This window comes from Xyrauchen texanus, chromosome 27, assembly GCF_025860055.1.
Source record: "Xyrauchen texanus isolate HMW12.3.18 chromosome 27, RBS_HiC_50CHRs, whole genome shotgun sequence".
Taxonomy (NCBI): domain Eukaryota; kingdom Metazoa; phylum Chordata; class Actinopteri; order Cypriniformes; family Catostomidae; genus Xyrauchen; species Xyrauchen texanus.
Genome location: NC_068302.1, coordinates 8,573,687 through 8,596,396, shown reverse-complemented (window position 1 = coordinate 8,596,396; position 22,710 = coordinate 8,573,687). Strand labels below are relative to the sequence as shown.

Genomic DNA, 22,710 nt, shown 5'->3' with positions numbered 1-22,710 from the left:
TAAATTCAGGTAAATTTGATTCATGAGTCATGACGTGACCTATATCAAAAAGTGGTCCCTGAATTCACCCTATATATCATACAAATTCAGTATTCAACAACCGCTGTATTATAATGGTGGTTTTGTTACTTATTTTACTTGTTTAAAAAGGTAACAGAGGTCATCGCTAACACAGAAGTCTCAAAGTTACAGTTGCAAAAGTGGCTTGTTTAATTATAAGGGTCAAAGAGAGGGCAGAAAATTGTTATGTATTACTACAGCTGTTTTGGTGCAAGAAACAATGACTAACATTATAAGTGGACAGAAGTGTTGGATATGTCCAAGTCATATAGTCCCAAAATACATAACTCATTTTTGCATTGATGCATGCTGGGAAATGGTACAAATTGAAATTGATTGTATACAATTAAATAAAACAATTAAAGAATTGTTACATTAGTTCATTTTAGGTAAATAAATTCAACAAGGGCAAACTATACTATGTATATACTGTACATTATATGAAACACATGCACTAAATAGCCTCGTAGTCTTTAAAGTTGGCATGAGATCAAAATGTACCCTATTTATTATCGTAACCTCTTGCGACCCCACGTACACATGGGTGGACGTTGTATTTTGGCTTTGCTATATGCAACGCATAATTTAAATTCATTTAAACCAACTGATCTAAGTTCAGGAGACTCTGTGCTGTAAGCAAAGGGTTAAACAAGTCATGTGACAATACAAGATGGTGGCGACCACAGCAGAGTTTTTCTTTGGGAGAAATGGCAACAAAACTACATGTGGTAAGAAACCTAATTATGTTTTTACATTGAAACCTCTTTGAGTCAAAAGATTAGCGTCGCTAGTTTCATCCGATATGCATTTATTTTTATTTCCACAATTTATTGCAAAATGCCAGTCTGATAAACACAATGTAAACTAATGTGTACTTTAGCCCAGTCCTATATTTACTGTGTATTATCACATTGAGAATAAATGGGTTCATCCAAAACTTAAATGTTTTTCTTTCAGAGGCTTTTATTGAGTTAGGATGACTTGAGTGAGGAGACCAGTGAAGACAGGCAGCACACTGGATGTTACGTCATTCACTAAATAGGGAGCAAGGGAGCATCCTATACCTCTCTATGCAGCTAAGTGCACTTAGTTATAAGGTGTGTTTTTTCCCAAAACCCTGTTCCATAATCCAAACTACTTAAGTTACGGTTTATTTTCCTTGCTTGTCTCTCATTCATCTTCATTGGACTTGCACAACAGCTCAAGCCTCTTCTTAAGCAAAGACTGTGATGTGATATGTTTGTTTGTCGGTTGGATATTAATGTTGATTGTTAGATCATAGTTCAATTTACAAGTTGCTGGTAATGAGATTGGTTCTCAGTTTCCCCAGTAACCATCTCTGACATGAGCAGCACGATGGAAATGAGTATGTGTGTATGTGTGTATGTGTATGTGCTGCGATATAAACGAAACGCCAAAGTATATCCTATTTGTATGCAGTATGTGTGACTCGCACAGTCCGCGTGTCCTGGCTGCTTGTGGACAGATTTCCTCGACCCGTGAACACGGTCTGTGCGCATTGTTAGGGCATGGGCAGGCCATTGACTGTACAAAAAGAGTATCGCGAAGCAGTTGTAGTGGGCATGCATAGAACGCATTCGTATTCAAAGTATACTTTGGAAGGCAATGCGCTCAGCCGTGCATGATCTGATCTGGAACGCAGAAAAACAAAGTATACTCACTCCTTAAAGCCTAGTGTTATTTTTTTTAAATGTGACAACCCTATCAACATGTCCCATCCCGACTTCCTGTTTCAATAGGAAATACGTCAAAACACCAAATGGATTGCGCTCGTCAAGGCTTCAAAAGTCTGAGCCATGCAGTAATCTGTTAGTGCTCCTTTTCCAGAGAAGTAGATCTAGAGTCGTGGTGTTCATCTGGGAGATGAATTTGAATTTCACCAGCAACATCCCCTAATCTTAATCCCTTTTATTTGCTGTCCTCTGTTTACTGTCACTGTCAATAAAACAGTGACTAAATGCCCAACAATGAAATGTAAATAAAAAAGGTCTGCTCAATTATATTTCCTAATATGTACAGTGTCCCCAAAAACAGTTTAAAAGACTTGCAGTAAGAATTTCATTGCATTAGATAACAAAATATCCAACCAAGTTGCATCTGATTTTGAGTTGTTTTGTTATTTGCATTATCTCCGTGGTAATGCTCGTTAGATTCTCACTAACTATATTACTTCATTACTGTAATACAGTAATATTTACGGTAAATAAAATACTATAATATGATTTTTTTTTTTAGAGCAATAATCATGTTTCCATCCAAGTTATGAATGTAATTTATCACTAAAACAATTCACGAATAAAGCAGCATTTCCATCCAAATACTGTTTAGGGCCACTGCACAGTCATGCTCCCGCACAATCAGTTTGTATCCTCAAACAGTATACACATCACAATATTTCTGTTTGAAGTAACAGAAACATCTCGCAGAGCTCAAAGATTCTTCACTTCCTGTATTGCACAAATCAGAAGCGAGACAAGAATGGGTGGAGTTGAGAAAAGGAAGAAAGTGCCGCATCACTCCCCACTTCCTATCTGTGTTTTCCATGAGTCGACAGATTGAGAAATGGAAAGAGACTAAATTAACTGAAACACACAAAGCCACACTATTTTTAGAGCCATTTGTAAATCTGCGTGTCTGCCAACACTCCACCCCCAAGACTCCATGATGACATCGCCGTGATGTCCTGTGATGCTAGCTGTCAACAACCTGTTACTAATATGAGCATAGGCCAGAGGCTAAAACTGATGGGCCATTTCCATAGTTCACCACAGCTTAAATAGGGGCATCCCCATTGACCTGTTTTGGCTCCTAAACAATTTGCATGCAGTATAAATTGAATGCTATGTAGATTTTTATAGCAGCATATAAACAGATTAACTAAACACTCATATTGCCCACTTGCTGCATTAAACTGATGTCATGTTGTTGTAGTCAAGGCATAGTTTAGTTGTGACTCATTGCATGAAAACTTGTGCTCTTGACTACAAGTTTATTTGTGGTGCTTTCTTAGGAAAGCATTATTTAGCTCATACAAAAATACAGACTTCCTGTTATGTTTGGTGCAGTTTGCCCAACCTGGTCCTGAGTCCTGAAGAGAGTCCTGAAGAGCATGCAAGTCGACATGAGCCAAACATGTCTTAGAAGCACCACAAAACAGGTTTCCAGAAGTATTTTCCCCATTCATTTCTTCTATAGCCTTTTCATAAAATCCTTCATAAAAGAGTTGTGAGCTATGAACTAAACCAACCAGCTCCAAGGTGAATCACAACATCACAAACTTTGTTTTGAGGCAAAAAAAGTATTAGAAAAATCGGACATAAAGACAAAGGTACAAGACTGTGTACCATATTTCATGAGGGCACAAACTACAATCCCAAGAAGCATTGCAAATGACGTGATCAAATAAAAACCGATGGGAATAAAAAAAGCTATTGATTTTAGGTTGTTGATTACAAGTATAGAAACAATATATTTTATGTTTAGCACAAAATAATTCCAATATTTACAAATAGAGTAGTATTTTAAGGGTGAAGGGAGACGACTCAATTACGTCATTCACAGGGCTTCATGGGAGTGAGCAGTCACACTGATGCATGCTTCACAGGTTTCGTTGGCCATGGTTCTCTGATTGGTGGGACTTTCTCTGCTGTACCATGGGTAATGTAGTTGTTTACCATGAATTCCGTTATCAAACAAGATTTTTAAACAATGAAGTTGAAATAACGCAGACGGATAGCTTCAATGGAAACATATACCATCCATGAACAATCTCGGAGCTCACTGTAGGTCTGTCTTTAAAGTTTTATAAGTCTGAAAATCAATTCGCCTGTGGGATAAATGAATAGGATTGTTACTTCTGGAACTAGACTGTTGCGCTCTATTAAATAATGTTAGTAATTGAACTTCTAGATTCCATTTGAATTGAATTAGAATCTAGTTGATTGTAGTTGAGTTCACTCAAAAGACGTTGAGCTCACTCAACAAGTTATATTGATTTAAGTCAACTTTATGATACAACTTAAAATTTTAAGGAAGTAAACTTTATTTTTTACAGTGCAGAGCATTTTGACAAGTCAACTTTAGTCAACAAGTCCAAGCAACAACATATCAATACTAAAAGCACCTTAGCAACTGCATAGCAATGTCCTGGCAACTACCTTAACATTGTGGTATGGGACGTTTTCCACTCACATTTTCTTCTGAAACTTGGAGTAGTTTTTGTTAGTTTGGATGGTTATTTGAAGAATAAATGTGTGTATTGTTATTACTAATGGCTTCTTTTTGATGGTCATCTAATGAAACCGACCCAATCTCATGAGAGGTTGTAAGATGGCTAAATCGTAAGAAACCAGACATGTTGGGTTGTTCATAAACGTAAAACTTTTAATCCCATAGAGTAAAATAAACAAACCAACGGATTATGCTATTGCGATTTTCTCCTATAGAAGTTTAAACCCAAACTTAAACCTAAACCTAACGGAAAGAGAAACATCTGGTTTTGATCAAGCATTCTTAGTTCATCATCATTCCATAAAATGTAACCCCTTATCCAAACCTTAACCATTTTAATAGGAAAATAACTTTTTTGTAACACGGAACAAAGAAAACCAAGAAGAGAGAAGCTGTAAAAATCACTGCGATACACACACACTGCGAAAAGTAATGCGATATTTAGCAATTTCTCCATCTCGTGCCAATTTTTACGAGATGTTGTATGACTGTGTTAGATGAAACCATCTGAACTTTGAATGGGCCCATAAAGCATAGTCTCATCATTGTTAAGTTTAGCGTCATGTGAAGGAAGCTGGTATCAGAGTGTATGAGGTCTGTCCGTAATGTATTTCCTTACATTCGATGATGATGAGTGTCTGGTAGATGCCAGTTACAGGCGTGCGTTATGCTCTGGCTGTAGTGAGTTCAAGCTGGGATAAAGAACTGCAGAGGTGGAACATTATCTCCTCATGTTTTTAGTACCAGAGGCCTAAAGGTCAATTCCAGGTCACTTTACTGTATTTCTCACACTCAATTATAGAATCAGTCACATGCACACCTGAATCTTACACACACACACACACACACCTGCATTATACAGACTTATTTCCAGCACCAATAGGCACTTGATTTAGTTCTAAATGAGCTTCTCGTGAAGATGTATTTTGTGTATAGTAATATTTTCTCATGGGTTATTCATAGATAGTGTCTGGTGAGCCTTAAATTTGCTTCTGGGGGGGGGGGAGGGAGGACGATGACATTTTGTCTTGCATACTCTCTCACCCACTTGCATTCAAACACACAAACAAGCATACCAACACTCACATTTGATCTTTCCAGGATGTGGTGTGCTCTGCTGTGTGCACGGACGGGGTTTCCCTTTTCACCACTACTGCATTTCCGCCTCGGCCGTGTATTTGTCTATGCACACAGTTAGGGGAAGATATGTCAATTTCAAACTGCTCCCCTGTTAATTGTGTATTGTTGTTTCTGTGCTTTTGTACTGCAATTTACTGCAAGATGCATCTCACCAAGAAATTTCCTGGTCATATTTTACCCCAAAATAAAAAAAGGAAATATATTTTACATGAAGAAAACCCATTTTAGGACCATTATTTTCATGACACTTAAGTGCATTTCCCACCAATACATCACATATAAAACTCTGAACCCTCAACCAAAATTCTTGGATCTTAACACACCATCAAAAAACATGGGTTGTGTCCTCATCTTCTGATTGGCATCACCAGCAGGTGGGTTTGTCTTTAAGACAGAGCCTATACAATCTAGAGGGGGGTCCAATAGAATCAATCTAAAATCTTAAATTGCATGAGATTTAAGACCTTTGCATCTCTAGATGCAGACTTGACGTTTTATATAATCCTAGCCCACACTCCCACCTCCAATACCAAGTTTAAATCTTTCTCCCATAATTACTTAAGAGAAGTTGAAGCTCAGTCTCACAGACTCTGAATTAGCAGGGAGTAATACACCGATGGCATACATTTCCAATGGCAGTAATCACCACTCCCAAAGTTTCTGCCACTTTAGGGGGGAGTAGGCTACTCCCAAAAATAGTTCAGACCAGGTGGCACAGTTGTAAATACCTAAAGAATTGAGACCTGGGAATCCCAAAATGTTGAACCATATTTTCAAACGATATCAACACTCCACTCTCATATAGGTCACAGAGTATTTTAACCTCCCTCACAATCCACTCTGTCCAGCAGAAAGGGGACTTATCACTAAATCATTTTGGGTTCAGCCATATGCTCAAAGCAACATTTAAATAAATGTCTGAATGAAACATTCTGGACAATTTTGTATTGCCACAGTATGCAATAGACTGGAAAGTCTTAAGGTCAATATTGGGTCAAAAATGGCAAAAATAAACAGCTTTCTCTAGAAACTCATCAGTCAATCATTGTTTTGAGGAATGCAGGCTATACAATGTTTGAAACTGCCAAAAAAACTGAAGATTTCACATAAATGTTTACACTAGTCTTCAAAGACAAAGGACAACTGGCTCTAACAAGGACAGAAAGAGATGCGGAAGGCCAGATGTACAACTAAACAAGAGGATAAGAACATCAGAGTCTCTAGTTTGAGAAACAGATGCCTCACATGTCCTCAGCTGACAGCTTCATTGAATTCTAACCGCTCAACACCAGTTTCAGGTACAACAGCAAAGAGAAGACTCAGGGGTGCAGACCTTATGGGGCATTTGTGGGATCAGCTGCTAGACTGTAAGGTGTGTGAGAAGTGTCCGACAAGACAGCCACATCTATGGCAAGTGCTACAGGAACATTGGGGTGAAATGTCACCTGAGTATCTGGACAAGCTAGACAGCTAGAATTTCTCTCCAAAAGAGCAAAATCTGTATGTACACTGTTCCAAATTTTGTTTGCCAGTGTATATGTATAAATATTCAGATAATTAAAATGCATTACATTACTGTGGCAGAGGAGTTAAGCATTGATAAGACAATACAAAAAGTGGCTTTTGAGTCCAATGTATTGTATATTTGCATATTATTGAACATAAGCCAATCATTATTGGCCGACTGTTCTCAGCAATCCATTGTGCCATTGAATTTGTCAATCGGTCTGAGATTTATTATGAGGGGTTGTCTAAGGACCCATCAATGTACACCTGCGTCAGACAGACGCTTTTGGAGCATCTCACTTGTTGCGTCATGTCATAATCATACCATTTTTAGGTCGCTGTGTCAAGTTAAACATAGTTTAATACTTAGAAAATCACGCCTTTAGATTCCTTTGTTCAGATTTGTGCTCCATCAAGCTGTTTTTGGAACACAAGAACGCATCCTTGTGTTGAGCTGTCTGCTGTGTAATCATGTTGTAGTTTGAGTAAGTTGGCTCTCCATACTCGCCTAGACTGTGGTTTTACAAAAATATCACCAGTTTGCATTGTTGATATAAACAACAAGAGCAAAGATTTGACAAATGTAGAACTTTAAATATTCAATCTTGGACATAGTTTGTTGGCTCTTTTTTCCAAATGTGATTTCACATTTTGTTTTTTAGGATTGTAGTTGTTGCCGGAATTGGAGAAGTGATATTGTTATAGCAGCCGGAGTTACGTCTGGTATTTATGTGGTTGTCCTGCCAAAACGCTTTCTCTCATGTTGCCACCTCCAGCACTGTGACAGGCTGTGTGTTTTATTTAGAGATGAGACGCTTGCAGTGATTCACAGCCCACCGAGGCCCTGAGACATGTGCGATTTTAAACAATCCTCCATTAAAGATGCTTATTTACCATTTGTAACAAGTACTTAGAAATGTTTACCCACAGGAGTAATCGTAAAAAGTACTGCTAATAGTGCAATAGGCACATATTTTGGGTCAGAGTGCAACACTTCATTTCAACAATAGACACAATAATGACAGGACTGTAGTAAAAGATGATAAGTACCATTCAATCTGCATCCAGGACCAGACCTATGTCTTTTATAATTATACAGTCAAATACTCTGCTTTCTCTATCTATCTATCTATCTCTCTGTCTTTTTTTTAAGTGTAAACATAGCATTTAGAAGATATTTGCTTTAGCCACATATTAAGACAGGCTGAAATGCAATAATTATTCTACATAAGCTGTTTTGGGGTCCATTATTATGATGTGATGAGCGTTATATATATGGTGTATGTCTGAATATCTAGGAAGTGTTACACAAATGTGCTAAAATATTGTTAAGTGCCTCTAGAACAGAACTTATATACAGCATGGTTTTGTTGTTGTTTTTTCTAGGGAACTGGAATCCACAGGCATTTGTTCAGAGGTTTGGTCTGTCTGGCCCAGTGGCTTCACTCCAGTTCCTCACACAGAACCACAAGAACTAGAGGACATCTGCCAACCTGCCATTGAAATTTCACTTCTGGCCTTCTTACACACTATGGCCAATTCAGATGTTGTACACGATCCACTGTATTGCACAGAATAATTTAGGGATTTATTAAACTAATTATTCTGCTTTTTTTCATGTATAACTGTCATTTATAGGAATGGGTTTTGATGCAATATATCTTCTTGTGTTAATATTCATAAATATTTGAATAAAAGCCACATTCCTGTCATTTCAAGACTTCTTTGTCTGTTCTTTGTCTTGATGTTGCAAATAATAATGGGAGAAATCTACAGTCGCACAAAGTGTATTTTAAGGAAGTCTCCCAAACTGTAGCTCTGTTTGAAAACCTAGTGAGCTGCCTTGCTGTCTACTACCTACATAGTAAGTTGCCTTCTAACCATCGTGGATCTTATTTGAACTACACTTTCTATAGGCTGCCTGCACCACACAGTAGTGTGCAACAGTGCTCGCTCACTTTTTCAGCCAAAAAAAGGGACTGTGTACTAACCGTCTTTTATGAGGGCATGAACTGCAGTCCCATGAAGCATTGCAGATGATATATAAAAAAAAAAAAACGATGGAAAATTACAAAAGTATTGATTTAGAAGTGTTGATTATAAATATAGAATCAAAATATTTAAAGGATATTGCAAAATATTAAAATATACACACTCACTTGGCACTTTATTAGGAACAATATGGTCATAATAAAGTGCCCAACGTGGTATTCTGCTGTTGCACGCCTCAAGGTTCGACGTGTTGTGCATTCTGAGATGCTATTCTGCTCACAGAGTGGTTATCTGAGTTACCGTAGACTTTGTCAGCTCGAACCAGTCTGGCCATTAGTTGACCTCTCTCATCAACAAGGTGTTTCCATCCACAGAACTCAATCACAAATTTTTGCTCATTCTGATGGTTGATGTGAATATTAAATGATGCTCATGATCCATATCTGCATGATTTTATGCACTGCACTGTTGCCACACGATTGGCTGATTGGATAAACGTCTGAATAAGTAGGTGTACAGGTGTTTCTAAAAAAAGTGCTCAGTAAATGTAATTAGCTTGTAAGTGTATGGAGACTGACTCGATAGCATCATGAACATATCATAGAAGTAAGCAGTCGCTGCAGAAATCATTTTCTTTCACTTTGTTGGCCGCAGTTCTCTGTTTGATGGATCTTTCTCCTCAGGATGATGGGTAGTGTAGATTTTCAACACAAATTCTGATATTAAACATGGACTGATGAATCAGCAGAAATATACGTCTTTAAAAGTTTGAGTTATCATTAAAAATCAATTCCCCTGTTGCCCTAAGTTAATGGGGTTTTTACTTGCGGAACCCGAAAGTTGCGCTCTATTATTCCAATAGAGTTTGAGGTTTGCATGTTGCTACGCTAATGATGCAATTAATTTAAAAAAAGTTTCCGAAAAGGATACATGTGATTCTGCCTTGGCAAAAATTAGGACACATCTACGCTAATCTGTTTTTCTCTTCTTTTTTTCATTTTTTATTTCTTTTTTTCAGTTTCCTAACGTCATTTTTTTCTGGGGTATCCTGTAATGGACTGTGTTTTTGAAACATTGTTTATATGTATATACATAGTATATTAAAATGTCAAAATCAATGCATTTTCAAAAGGGCTGTTGATTTAACATGTTTATTCAGTGCGATAAATTATAAAACACATAAAACAATGTACACAGATGAGCCAAAACATTATGACCTAATATGCTGTTTGTCCTCCGCGTGCCACCAAAACAGCGCTGGCCCTGAAGGGGGTCCTGTGGTATCTGGCATAAGACATTAGCAGCAGATCCTGCAAGTCCTGTAAATTGCGATGTGGAGCCGCCATAGATCGGACTTGTTGGTCCAGCATATCCCACAGAAGCTCAATCGGATTGTGATTTTGGGGAATTTGGAGGCCAGTGTAACACCTTGAACACTTCATCATGTTCCTCAAACCATTCACGAACAATGTGGGGAGTAAGATAGGGTGCATTATCCTGCTGAAAGAGGCCACTGCCATCAGGGACTATCATTGCCATGAAGGGGTGTACCTGGTCTCCAACAATGTTAAGGTAGATGGCACGTGTCAAAATTGACATCCACATGAATGGCCGGACCCGTCCACCGGCTCAGGTGGTAGAGTGGGTTGTCCTCTAATCACAGGGTTTGTGGTTCGATTCCCGGCCCACACGACAAGACACTGAACCCCAAGTTGCTCCCAATGGCAGGCTAGCGCCTTGCATGGCAGCTCTGCTGTCATTGGTGTGTGAGTGTGTGTGAATGGGTGAATGAGACTCAGTGTATATCGCTTTGAATACCACTAAGTTTAAAAAGGCGCTATATAAGTGCAGACCATATCCCATTTAAATGGCGCACAGTTACACGGCCGTCCACGTGATGTAAAAGAAAATGGGACTCATTGGACCAGGCGACTTTCTTCCACTGCTCCAAGGTCCAGTTCCGATACTCGCGTGCTTTCGACGGTGGACAGGGGTCATCATTGGCACTCTGACCAGTCTGCGTCTACACAGCACCATATGTAGCAGGGTGCGATGCACTGTGTGTTATGACACATTCTTCCATCAAAAAGTTCAATAATTTATTTTAATCCAACTATAATTAGTTAATCATTATATGTTGAATTATTGTTATTTGAGGGCCTTTCTCAGCTGAAATGTATTTATACGATTAATTCAATGAATTAATCTGCATGTCATGTAATTAATTCAATAAAAATGTATATCGATTGGCAGACCTAGTAAAAAAAACGAAAACATATAACTGTGGATGTAGCCTTAGAAGGCCTTAGAAAGAGTTTGGAATGGAGTTCCATTTCAATGATTTGTGCTATTCTCATTTGTATACAGTGAGATGTCAGAAATTAATACTTGTAGATACCGTGAAACACATGTACACACACTCGCACATACCACTATGGCTGGTCATGAGTATATTATACCATAGCCTGTGTGTTTTTCCCTGGAATGGACAGTCTATTTTTCTGTGCCTTTCTTACATAATCCACCCCTCACTTACAAACCGCCAGAGTGTTGCATTCCTGTTTTCTTGGCAGCAAAAACAAGCCCAGGCTCTTCCAGACAGTTCAATGCCACAAACCAACAACAGTAATGCTGCTCGCACTCTCTGCCGCGCTCCGAGGTCAAAGCTGCAGCGAAGGTTGCTTTTGGCTGCACATGATGACTACACGCCAATTTCCTGGCCAAATCTGAAGACATATAGAAGAAAAGATGGATTGATGCAGAAGGGGGAGAAAGAGAGGTGTGAAAGTGGCTTCTGTTTTGTAACACATTAGGCAATGTTTGTGGAAAGAGTCAAACTGGAGGGAGGAAATACGTCAGGGCCAATAGAGGAAGTAAGGGGGGTTATGGCCACAACTCAGCCGGAAGCCGCAGTGGAACTACGACCAAAATACTCTCTGAGTGTTACTTCATGCCAGACGGAAGGGGCATAGGTTCACGACAAACCATTTTTTTTTCTTTTGCGGTAATACGTACCTGTTCTTTAATGGTTAAGAGGAACAATCTGTTTGTAAATGTGCCTGTCTTTGTTTTACGTCCAGTAGGTTTTGTCTTGACTGAATAACTTTTCGTTTATATTGGGCAAAGCGTTCACATAAAGTGCTATTTCTAAACAGGCTTATATAATAATTATAGACATGCCAAACAAAGGAAATGTTGCAAAAAACTGTTTAAAGGAATAATTAGGCTAAAAATTTTAATTCAGTTATAATTTACTCACCCTTACGCATACAAACCTGTATTGATTTTGATGAACATAATTGATGAAAAAACATAATTATAACATCCATTGACCAGGGTCTGTTAAGCTCCAAACAAGATCAAAACGTTATATGGTTTACGCGTTATATTCCAAGTCTTCTGAAGCCATATGATAGCATTGTGCGACAAACAGACCGAAATGGAAGTTGTTATTCACTGAAAATATTGCCCTCCACCATATCCCTGAAATCTCAATTGTGCTTCTGCATATTCAAACTTTGTATATCGAAGTCGGTCACAAGACATACAGGAACCAATGTTTGGTGTAATTGCATTTACATTTATTCATTTGGCAGACACTTTTATCCAAAATGTCTATTTAATTGACGTGAAACCTGGTGTGACCTGTCCAGCCTCATTCAAAATGATGTGATTTATGTTCACATTTTTGCTAAATTATATTATGTAGTTCATTTAAATTTATGTCGGGCATCTTTTTTGGTTTTGGTTTTTCAATGACACAGCAATGGAAGTGGAGCATAGTTCTAGCGGGAAGACCAGCAGCTGTACATCATCACATCATTAGCTGGGTAACTCCTAGCCAATCGCACGTAAGCCAATGCTTTATAAGTCCACTCACAATCTATCACATTGCTGTTTCGGTGTGGTAACACTGCAACCTCCATCTCCCCACAACCACCAGTTGAGCCCTGTCCCGCAGGGGGGTAGGCTCCTCGCCCCTGCCTCCTATCTCCGGCAGGACATGACGGTTCCGGGTACAACTACCTCGGACTGCTGGACGGGGCCTACGCCAAAGAGAGAGACATCACCTCCCGTTTTACATCTATCAAATAAATGGCATGTCAAACTTCACTCAAGCCTGCGTGTCTTCCCGATAGAATTGGTAGTACTATAAAATGCATTGACCCATGTTACTTTATGCAATGCACAAACCATACTATACTATTAATGGTTGCATTGTAATACACAATGCATTCTATCATTGACTGTGTAAACTCCTTAACCACTCAGAAATCTCTTTAGCATGTAATCCCTCTTTGCCTTATTCGTGTGTGTGTGTGTGTGTGTGTGTGTGTGTGTGTGTGTGTGTGTGTGTGTGTGTGTGTGTGTGTGTGTGTGTGTGTGTGTGTGTGTGTGTGTGTGTCTGAGGTTGGGTCACAAAAGCTTCTCTCTGGAATGAAAAACTATTGACTTCTGTTGAGCATTTCTGTCTCACAGAGAGTTTGTTATCAATACACCAGATGTTTGAAAAAAGGCCGGGATTTAGGGAAGGGTACTTTGATGTGGATATGATCAATGTAAGTTAGTGGTTTAATTGACCAGGCAATAGTATCTCATCAAATGCTCACACACATGCTATGGCACACTCTCGTATCCATTCATACTCACAGATTGGCAGATCATTTATCTCTTATACCCCGATCACTAGTGCCACACACACACACAAACACACACAAGGGGTTAGAATAGGGTTCCTGCAGGTCTTTGTGCCTTAGCTGGTTAAGCCAGTCTTTGGTGAGTATCGTCATGTCCCCTGCATGAACTCAGGCAAAGAATTGATCAGTTTGTCCTGTTTGCTTTTGTTTATTTTCTCAGACTTTAGTGGTCTTACACACACAGCATCACAACACAACAAAAACCAGGTTTAAATTTCTCAAGCTTCTTAAAGGATCCACCCACAGACTCACTCTAGAGTCACTTTAGTGTTACAGCCACAATCAAAGGTCAAAGATGCTACACTAGACCAATAAACAAATATTAAATGTTAACAGAAAGTGAAAGTAGAAGATAATGAGTCAATTCCAGATCTGTCTTGAGATAATTCTTGATAGAATATACCACATTGTGCCAGCTGGATCTTAAAGGGTAAATGTCAGATTGTAAAGGTTAAAGGTAACTGAATTTCAACTGAAGTTCTTTCAAAAGCATTTGTGGCATAATGTCGATTACAACAACAAAAAAAAATGTTTGACTTGTCCGTCCTTTTCTATAAGAAAAACTAAATCGAGGTTTCAATGGAAGTGAATGAGGCAAATTTTTGTGGGGCAGAAATGTGACGCTTCTAATTTTATAAAAGCACTTTGCTAATCCTCTGTTAAAATTTGTGAATTATTTGAGCTGACTTTTTTTTTTATGATTGATTTAGGGTTTACTGTGTTACGCAGTAACACATGCTAACAAAGTTGTAAAATTCACTTTAACTTTATCACAGAAAAGTGAGTGATTTTATAACACTAAAATCATGTTAACACACATATTGTATTCGTTTTATTGCTATACGTTTGTAACCGTGAATATTTTAACCTATGGATTGGCCCCATTCACTTCCATTGTAAGTGCCACACTGTAACCCAGATTTATGGGGTACGAGTTAAAATAATTTTTTGTGGCAATCAATATTATGCCACAAATGCTGTCAATTGAGCTTATCTTGTATTGAACCCGAGTACCTTACTATGTACCTCATATGTAAGTCACTTTGAATAAAAGCGTTTGCTAAATGACTAAATGAAAATGTAAATATATTGATGTTATACACACCTGCTGAAATTTGATTGATTGATTTGATACATTGATTGTAAATATATTCACAATTTGATCTTGACATATTACAAACCAAGAAAAAAAATTAATCTACCATGTGCCCCTACACTGAAATCATATGGAGAAACTCTTCCACAATTTCCATGCAGAAATTGCTAGTAAATTTAACAGATCATATTTTCAAGTAAAGGATAAATACAGTTCTTGGTGGCTTTAGTTAGAAATTCTCAGGTGAAGTTTACTCTGTTTCAAGTAAACTTTACTCACTCTTTGTTTGTACATTTTACATAAAGGATTAGTTCACTCAAAAATGAAAATTCAGGCTTTGTTTATGTCACTGGTCCTACTCATCCCACCCCAAGCAGGATTTGAAATGGCAATCCCCTGCATGGGAGTTGGATATGCTAGTAAAGAGGCTATAAAGCCATGGCCTCTAGCCTTGGTTGCTAGTGCATCTCTAAAGGCCAGGAGAATGGGGTTTACACACTGCACAGATATGTACCAGCTGGCTACCGTTACACTCACCCATTTTTATAACCCTATATGACTTTCTTTATTTTTCTTCACACAATGGAGAAATTGTGAAAGTATTTATTGCTCAGTGATGTCACACAATGGCAGTTTATGTTGACCTACTCTTCAAGCTTTAAAACAATGAAAAAGTATCATTCAGAAGTCTAATCAATTATTCCATGAGACTCATGATTGTTATGAAATTATACAAAAATGTTTGGTGAGAAACAAACTGAAATCTAATGTATTATTTACTGAAACTCGTGACTGGGGCATTTAAGCAAAACTTGTTTTATCTAAAAACAAGTCCCCCACAGCGATAGCGAAAACAGAACGCAACACAGCTGCACACAAAACAGAACTTACTAAACATGTCTGAAGAGTCTGTAGTCGAAGAATTTATGTATTTCTATGCCCAGCCTTATTTTTTTTAATCTGTGATTATTTGTGACAGACATGAGGGTAATGATACCTCTGCAAAAACATTTTGTATGTGTTACATTCTCGGGCAAAATCAAGTCGTTTTTAACTGGCGCATGAGATGCTGGCTTTAATGTACTATTATAAGAATTTTTTTTTGCTAGTTCACAGTGGACGGGGTTACCCACGTGAGGCCGAAAATGGAAAACATGCAATCAGTAGAGTACCGTCACTCATCACTGCTGGTTAGGACAAAAACTCTGATTACCAAAGAAAATATACCTTTTATTATGTGATGTTTGCCATCAGGTTAGGCCATGGTGTGACTGTGGCTGTCTGTAGCCGCCTTTATGTTTCTGTTTGATTTTAGAGTACTCTGTTAAAAAATAAAAAAATAAGGCTGGGCATAGAAATGCATCAACTCTTTAGACATGTTCAGTAAGTTCTGTTCACTGTTTTGTGTGCAGCTGTGTTGTGTTCTAATGTCGCTATCATAGTGCAGGATCTGTTTTTAGATAGCCAAAACACTGGAACGCTCCAATGTCGCGAGGGGGCTGCTTGAATTGTTGCTCTCTTGCCCTATCAGGAACATGCACAGGAGATCAACGGTCAGTAAACATTTTCACTAAATAATACATTCAATTTTGGTGTGATTCTCACTAAACCTTATCGTATACGTTCATAACAATCAAGCGTCTCATGGAATAATTGATTAGACTTCTGTGTCCTTTTGAAGCTTGAAGATGTGGTCACCATAAACTGCCATTGTGTGACATCACTGAGCGCAACATTTTTCAAAATTTCTCTCTTTGTGTTTTGAAAAAGAAAGAAATTCAAATAGGGTTATAACAACACAGGGGTGAGTAAACGATGACAAAATATTTTTGGGTGAACTATCCTTTTAAGCAGTGGATTAAGCTAAGCTTTAAAAGTGTACTAGCATTTCAGTGCTTTTTTTAATGTACCACATGATGCACGGAAGCCTTCCACAGAGAAGCTTAATGCATGCTATGTAGTCTATAATACAACATCACCTTGCTTTAATAGCGATAGAAACTAGATCCAGAGGTGCGCATGCAAACCTTAAAAATTGGTGCCTAAAACACGATGACATAAAATGTACTTATTTAATTTACCTGTGAAATTTTGTCTAATTAGCAAACGAGGTTTTCTAATTTAGGATTGATACATGATGACGCATTGTAAAGAAACAGTCGTAAATAATGATGACTTATAAGCTAGAGCATTACTTTTTACATGTTTGAGATGTGTATATATATATATATATATATATATATATACTCATTTAGATGGTGTCCACAATACATTTTCGTTTGAAAACACATTGCTTTTGCTACATTTACAACTCTCATCCACACTTGAAAAGTGTTTTTTCACATAGTCTGGATGTGGCCTTTAATTAGGGTTGCAATTTTTTTGCGACACAAATATGGAAGATTTTAGCATTTTGAGCACTTCAATAAGGGACACAACACAACAGAGTGGTTCTCTCTGTTTGACCTGTATGTGTTGTGTGTATGTGATGTTAGAGGAGGTGGTTTTATTCAAATAAGTGGTTTGTCACTACCAGATTTTATCTCACTCAAAGAGTCAGCAACAACTGTCTTTTTGGTTCATTTTCATTGGCTCCAAATTTTTCTGGCCAACAAATGAAGAAAATATACTGTATATGTTATAAATTATAAGAATTATTATTAACCTATTATAATTTTATAATTATTATTGTAATATCCTATGATATTAATATACAAACTAATATGTCTTGCTTTATTTTGTATTTTATAAAAACTTGTATTCATATTGTACAGTACATCTGTTCCATCTGACAATCACTGAATAATTGTTCCATAATTGATATGAATTATCTTCCATCGGCCCTGAGGAGTAGATAGTGTTCATGGTTGTGGGACATAATAAGAACGAAGAACATCTACTGGCAACGCCCCACGTGCAGCCTGGAAAGAAACACAACTAATTTGATTATGCACCGTTGCGGCCTTGTATATTTCCACCACATATTGAAATTAGGGAGATCATGATATGGGATAAGAGAATGCTTCCCTGGAATCCCGACATGCAAAATGCACAAGGGAAGTCCTATTCAGCCTGCAACCATTCCGTAGACAAACTCACAGTCAGTCAGTCAGTACAATGTGCTCGGTCATAATAGTAGGAAATAAAAACATGAGTAGCGTGACAGGTGTTGTGTAGTTTTTCCAGTGTCAACTCCATGGAATGGCTTCCCCTAGGAAAGTGCACTGACAGCTAGTGGTTTCCTAATCATTTAAAGGGAATTCCCTTGATCGTTTTGCATCCCTAAAAGAACAGTTGTGGGCACTGGCAGAATGATTTCCATCAAAACATATTCGTAAGGATATAATTGTCAAGAGCCGTTCTGAAATGTCATAATGTATTTATAGATTTGTTCTTGCATACTGTATGCTTCTGATCAGAAATTTGAAATGTATTTGTGTGGATATTTTAAGGGACCCATTCATTTGGCATTCAAGGAGGACAAAAATGTTTTTTTTTTTAATTTAATAAAACCATCCCAATAATTCCAATGGCTACTGTAAGTACAGTTATGATGCTTAGCTGGATATGCAGCAGTATTTGCAATTGTTCCTTATCGAGTCATGTGGATTACTTTATTTTTGTGGGGATTTTGTGACTTTTATTAGTGCTGCTTGCAGGGCTGGACTGGTAATTTGGCATTCTGGGCATTTTCCTGGTGGGCCGACGCACTTTGGGGCCGATCAAGAGCTGACTGGCCACCGGGAGAACCGAGCGGGCTGCCCCGCTCAACAAGTTTTGGACCAGTTGCCATGTAAAATCCTGGGCTGATATATCTTCCCAGTCCAGTCCTGGCTGCTTGCGAAGGCTCACCTATAAGTGATTGGATTGGATTGATTTCACCTGGTGGACGATAAAATTGGCATAAAAAAAAAACACAATTTACATTAAAGGAGGGACTGAAACCATATCTAAGTACCAGAAAATCAAAAAGTGCTGGTTACTTTAAATAACTATTTGCTCTTGATCTAACCACGAAAATGTGTTTTGCATGTAACATGTATTCATGTTAAATAAGATGTTTGACTTGAATCAAACTAATTTAGATGTTACCACATGAAACACATTTAAGCAATCAGAATACCTTAGTAACACAATTACATTCACATGCACTTTAAACACTTACAATACTGTGCAGATTATTCCAGGGTTTTTGCAGAAAGAGGTGTTCTGTAAACAAGAATGATGATTTCCTTACACCATTTAAAGGATGAAGAGAAAGTAGTTTAACACTCCAAGGTTTCTCCCAGAGAACATTGCTTAATGTGGCCATGTAAACACATAGGCGGTATTCTAACAGGTTTTTGAGGAGTGTGCATGTGCTTGAACAGACCGGATAACCTACGTCAAACGATGGAGCCCAACAACAAGTCAACACAGTGGAAAAAAATTCAGCATTTCTGCAAGTACATTGGAACAAGCACATATACTATAAACTTTACCCATTTATACGCACCAATGTAAAATATCCATGAGGGAATCCTGGAGTTTTATGTAAGAGGAAAACCCCATTATTTCATCACAATTCTGCTGCATATGGCCATGGAAAGTTAAGGAAACAAACACAGCAACAACTCTGGAATGTCTGGAAATAAAGCGCCGCAATAGGGAATAAAATAGCAAAGTCTTCCTCTGATACTATGTTTGTTATTTACACAAGCGTCTCAGGAAAATGACATTGTTGTGGAGAAAGCTGCTAACTGACAGAGCCGCGTGTATATGGGAGTAAGGAGTATGCCGCTTATACAGTGCATGTAAACGGGAACGCTGCTTTCATGCAATAAGCCGCTTTTTGGTGTCCATGTATACATAGTCAGTAGCGACACCCTGGAAACCACCCACAACACCCTAGCAACGTGATGGTGAGTTTGTACAGGAAAACCACTCAAATGTGGACATGTCACATGTTTCAGCAGATGTGGGAATTCATGCTAAAGAGCTTTATCTGGGACTTTGGATGGTAAAGGTAAAAGCTCAAAGTTTCAAGCTATGAAAAATGATTGTTTATTGAACACACACATTATTGTTCTGCATTGTATGAACACTAAAACCATGGCATTGTTAATGTACACAACTGTTAGCAAACGTCATGGGTTCAGTCAGTGGAAATGAATTGTTTACTTCCTCTATTTTAGTCTTTAAAAAGTAATATTCAAATCACTAAGTCTCTGTCCTATTTTTAGTACTTGCTGCCACACAGGACTTTAGCTGCCACCATGAAGTCTATGTGTATTTCCTCATTTGGTATGAATGGCAGTTCTCTCATTATTAAAATAACTTGCGCTACTACGTGTTTATATATCAACTAACTACAACACAACTATCTAATTTCTCTTTTTATCTCTACCTAAATAGGAAAACAGAAGTATGCTGACATATTCAGTGTGATTGTGTAGCGAGAGATCTTATTATAGCACAAGACGAACATTGTTCAAGTGTATTGATTTTTAGTTATTCAATATAATATGACAACACCAGACTCAACAGCAATAGCCTGTTATTGTAACAGCATTCTTGCCTTCATGATGAATGACATATTCCCATCCGGATCGGATAAGATCATATTTCAGACCATGTCTGCGATAGGAAGTAGGAGTTGGGGGGAGATCCCCTAAGAAGCCACTAATGACAGATTTAGTGACATTTTAGTAGCTCACCTACACAAATTGCCTCTTGCTCATTCAGTACAGATGAGCCTTTGGAGAACCCCGAGTGTGTGCCAGTCGATGTGTTTATTTATTGTGGCCCCCAGAACACACAGCATGATTCAGACCCCCCTCCTACACACTCCCTTTTTACTTCATTAGGCCATATTTGTCAGCTAATACGTACTACTACACTGTTTGCATATCAGTTGCCAAGACGTATAATTCCAGAGTTCAGAATGGGGATTTGTTGCTTTGGCTGCAGCGTGGTTGATGGGGATTACAGGGGGAGCTTTAAGGTTAACATTGAGGTTGTTCGTTGAACAGATACAATATATCAGCCAGCAAGTATTGAGATTAGTGGTCGACTTAAATGTTTTTTGTTAACACTTTACATTAATGCTCCCTTTGTTAAGGGTTTATAAAGGGTTTGTTACTGACTACAATAGGCCAAATATATTACAAAGCATTGCTATGCAGTTATAACAACATGTATAAAAATAAGACTTTCATGCAATACTTGCCAAATAGTGAGCCACATTACATCATTTGTTATAAATGTTTAATGGCACTTTAATATCATTATATTAAAAACCTATGAAAATGTACCTTAGTGTAAAGTGGACACATATGATACATTTATTAGGAAGTTGCCAACATTACGAACCAATGTAAATAAAGTTCAGCGTGGTTTGATTGATCATCAGGCTTTATTATATGATATAAGCTGTGAATGAGCATGAAGACCTGAAAAGTGTTTTTGCAGAGGGTTTTAAGGTAATTAGGACTAGATAAGTTGGGATGACACTTAGAGTTTCACCATGCTTTTGACATCAACATGACAAGCAAACTGACAACACAAGTAGCATTCCAGTAATTAATATAAACACAAAGCAGACAGTAGCAAAATGACAATCCCTCCTTCTAATCTCATTATAATAGTCTATTTTTTGCTGCATTGTTACATAAATCATTCATACTTAATTATATAAGTATTGACACATATTTAATAAGCATATAAACTCACTGAGCACTTTAATAGGAACACCTGTACACCTACTTTTTAAAGAGACCTATTATGCAAAATTCACTTTTACGTGGTGTTTGTACATAAATGTGAGTCTGCAGTGTGTGTACACAACCACCCTACAATGTTAAAAGTCCACCCACTCCTCTATCAAAATGAATGGTTTTCGTTTCTGCTCTAAAGTGACGTGACGTTAGAGCCGTTCTCACCCACTGGTGACAGACTCCTCCCCTGAGTGAGCTACACACAGTCCGCCATTTTTTTCTGCGCTGGAGCAGATACAGAGAGAAGAATAATGTCTCAGCTTCGTAAGCGTCATAAGTGTTCTGTTATTGGCTGTAAAAGAACATAAGAGTATTCATGTACTCCCGGCATCAGAGCCACTGAAGACGCAGTGGACAAGCTGGACTGGCAATCTGGCATACCGGGCAATTTCCCGGTGGGTAGATGCATTTTGGGCCCGGTCAGGGGCGGACTGGCCATCGGGAGAACCGAGCAGGCCGGTGGTTTGGCCGCATAAGCTAAAATGAGGCACCGCATTATGCAGAACGGACCACAAAACAGCACCGCAATATGCAGAAAAGGACAGCGAACACCCCCCGCTCAACTTTTGGGCCAGTTACTATGTAAAATCCCACAGCAATATCCCTTCACAGTCCAGCCCTGCCTGAACTCCGGTATTTATGCTGTAAGTCATATAGGTTCTGATTTGTTGTTGCTGTAGTAACCGAAGCACAAGTTCTAAAGGCACAGCCTTCCTCCGGAAAGGGGGTGGGGAGCAGCAGCTCATTTGCATTTAAAGAGACACACAGGAAATCAGCGCGTTTTTGATTCCACCCAAAAAGACGCATTTATAATATGGTATAATAAATGATCCGTGGGGTATTTTGAGCTGAAACTTCACAGACACATTCTGGTGACACTTAAATTACATCTTGTAAAAGGGGGCATAATAGGTCTCCTTTACTGTGATTATCTAATCAGCCAATCATGTGGCAGCAGTCCAATGCACAAAATCATGCAGATATGGTCAGGAGCTTCAGTTAATTTTCACATCAACCATTATAATGGGGAAAAACATGATCACAGTAATTTTGACAGTGGCATGATTGTTGGTGCCAAACAGGCTGGTTTGAGTATTTCTGTAACTGCTGTAGTGTTCCTAAAAAAGTGCTCTGAGTTTATAACGTGTAGGTTCAAATGCTCAGTATTTGGCAAGTAACATGTAACATGAAAGTCACCTTTTTATTCATAACA

The 22,710-nt window shown here is 38.2% G+C and overlaps 1 protein-coding gene across 1 annotated transcript in view; it reads left to right on the top strand.

The window, feature by feature from the left end:
- LOC127621316 (phosphatidylethanolamine-binding protein 4) overlaps positions 1-8,608 on the top strand; it is a 209,974-nt gene extending 201,366 nt beyond the window's left edge. Inside the window, exon 7 of the mRNA XM_052094872.1 lies at positions 8,344-8,608. Within this exon, the coding sequence (XP_051950832.1) occupies positions 8,344-8,435 (92 nt within the window). The 3' untranslated portion in view covers positions 8,436-8,608. The remainder of the gene's footprint in view (positions 1-8,343) is intronic.
- The last annotated feature ends 14,102 nt before the right edge of the window (positions 8,609-22,710 follow it).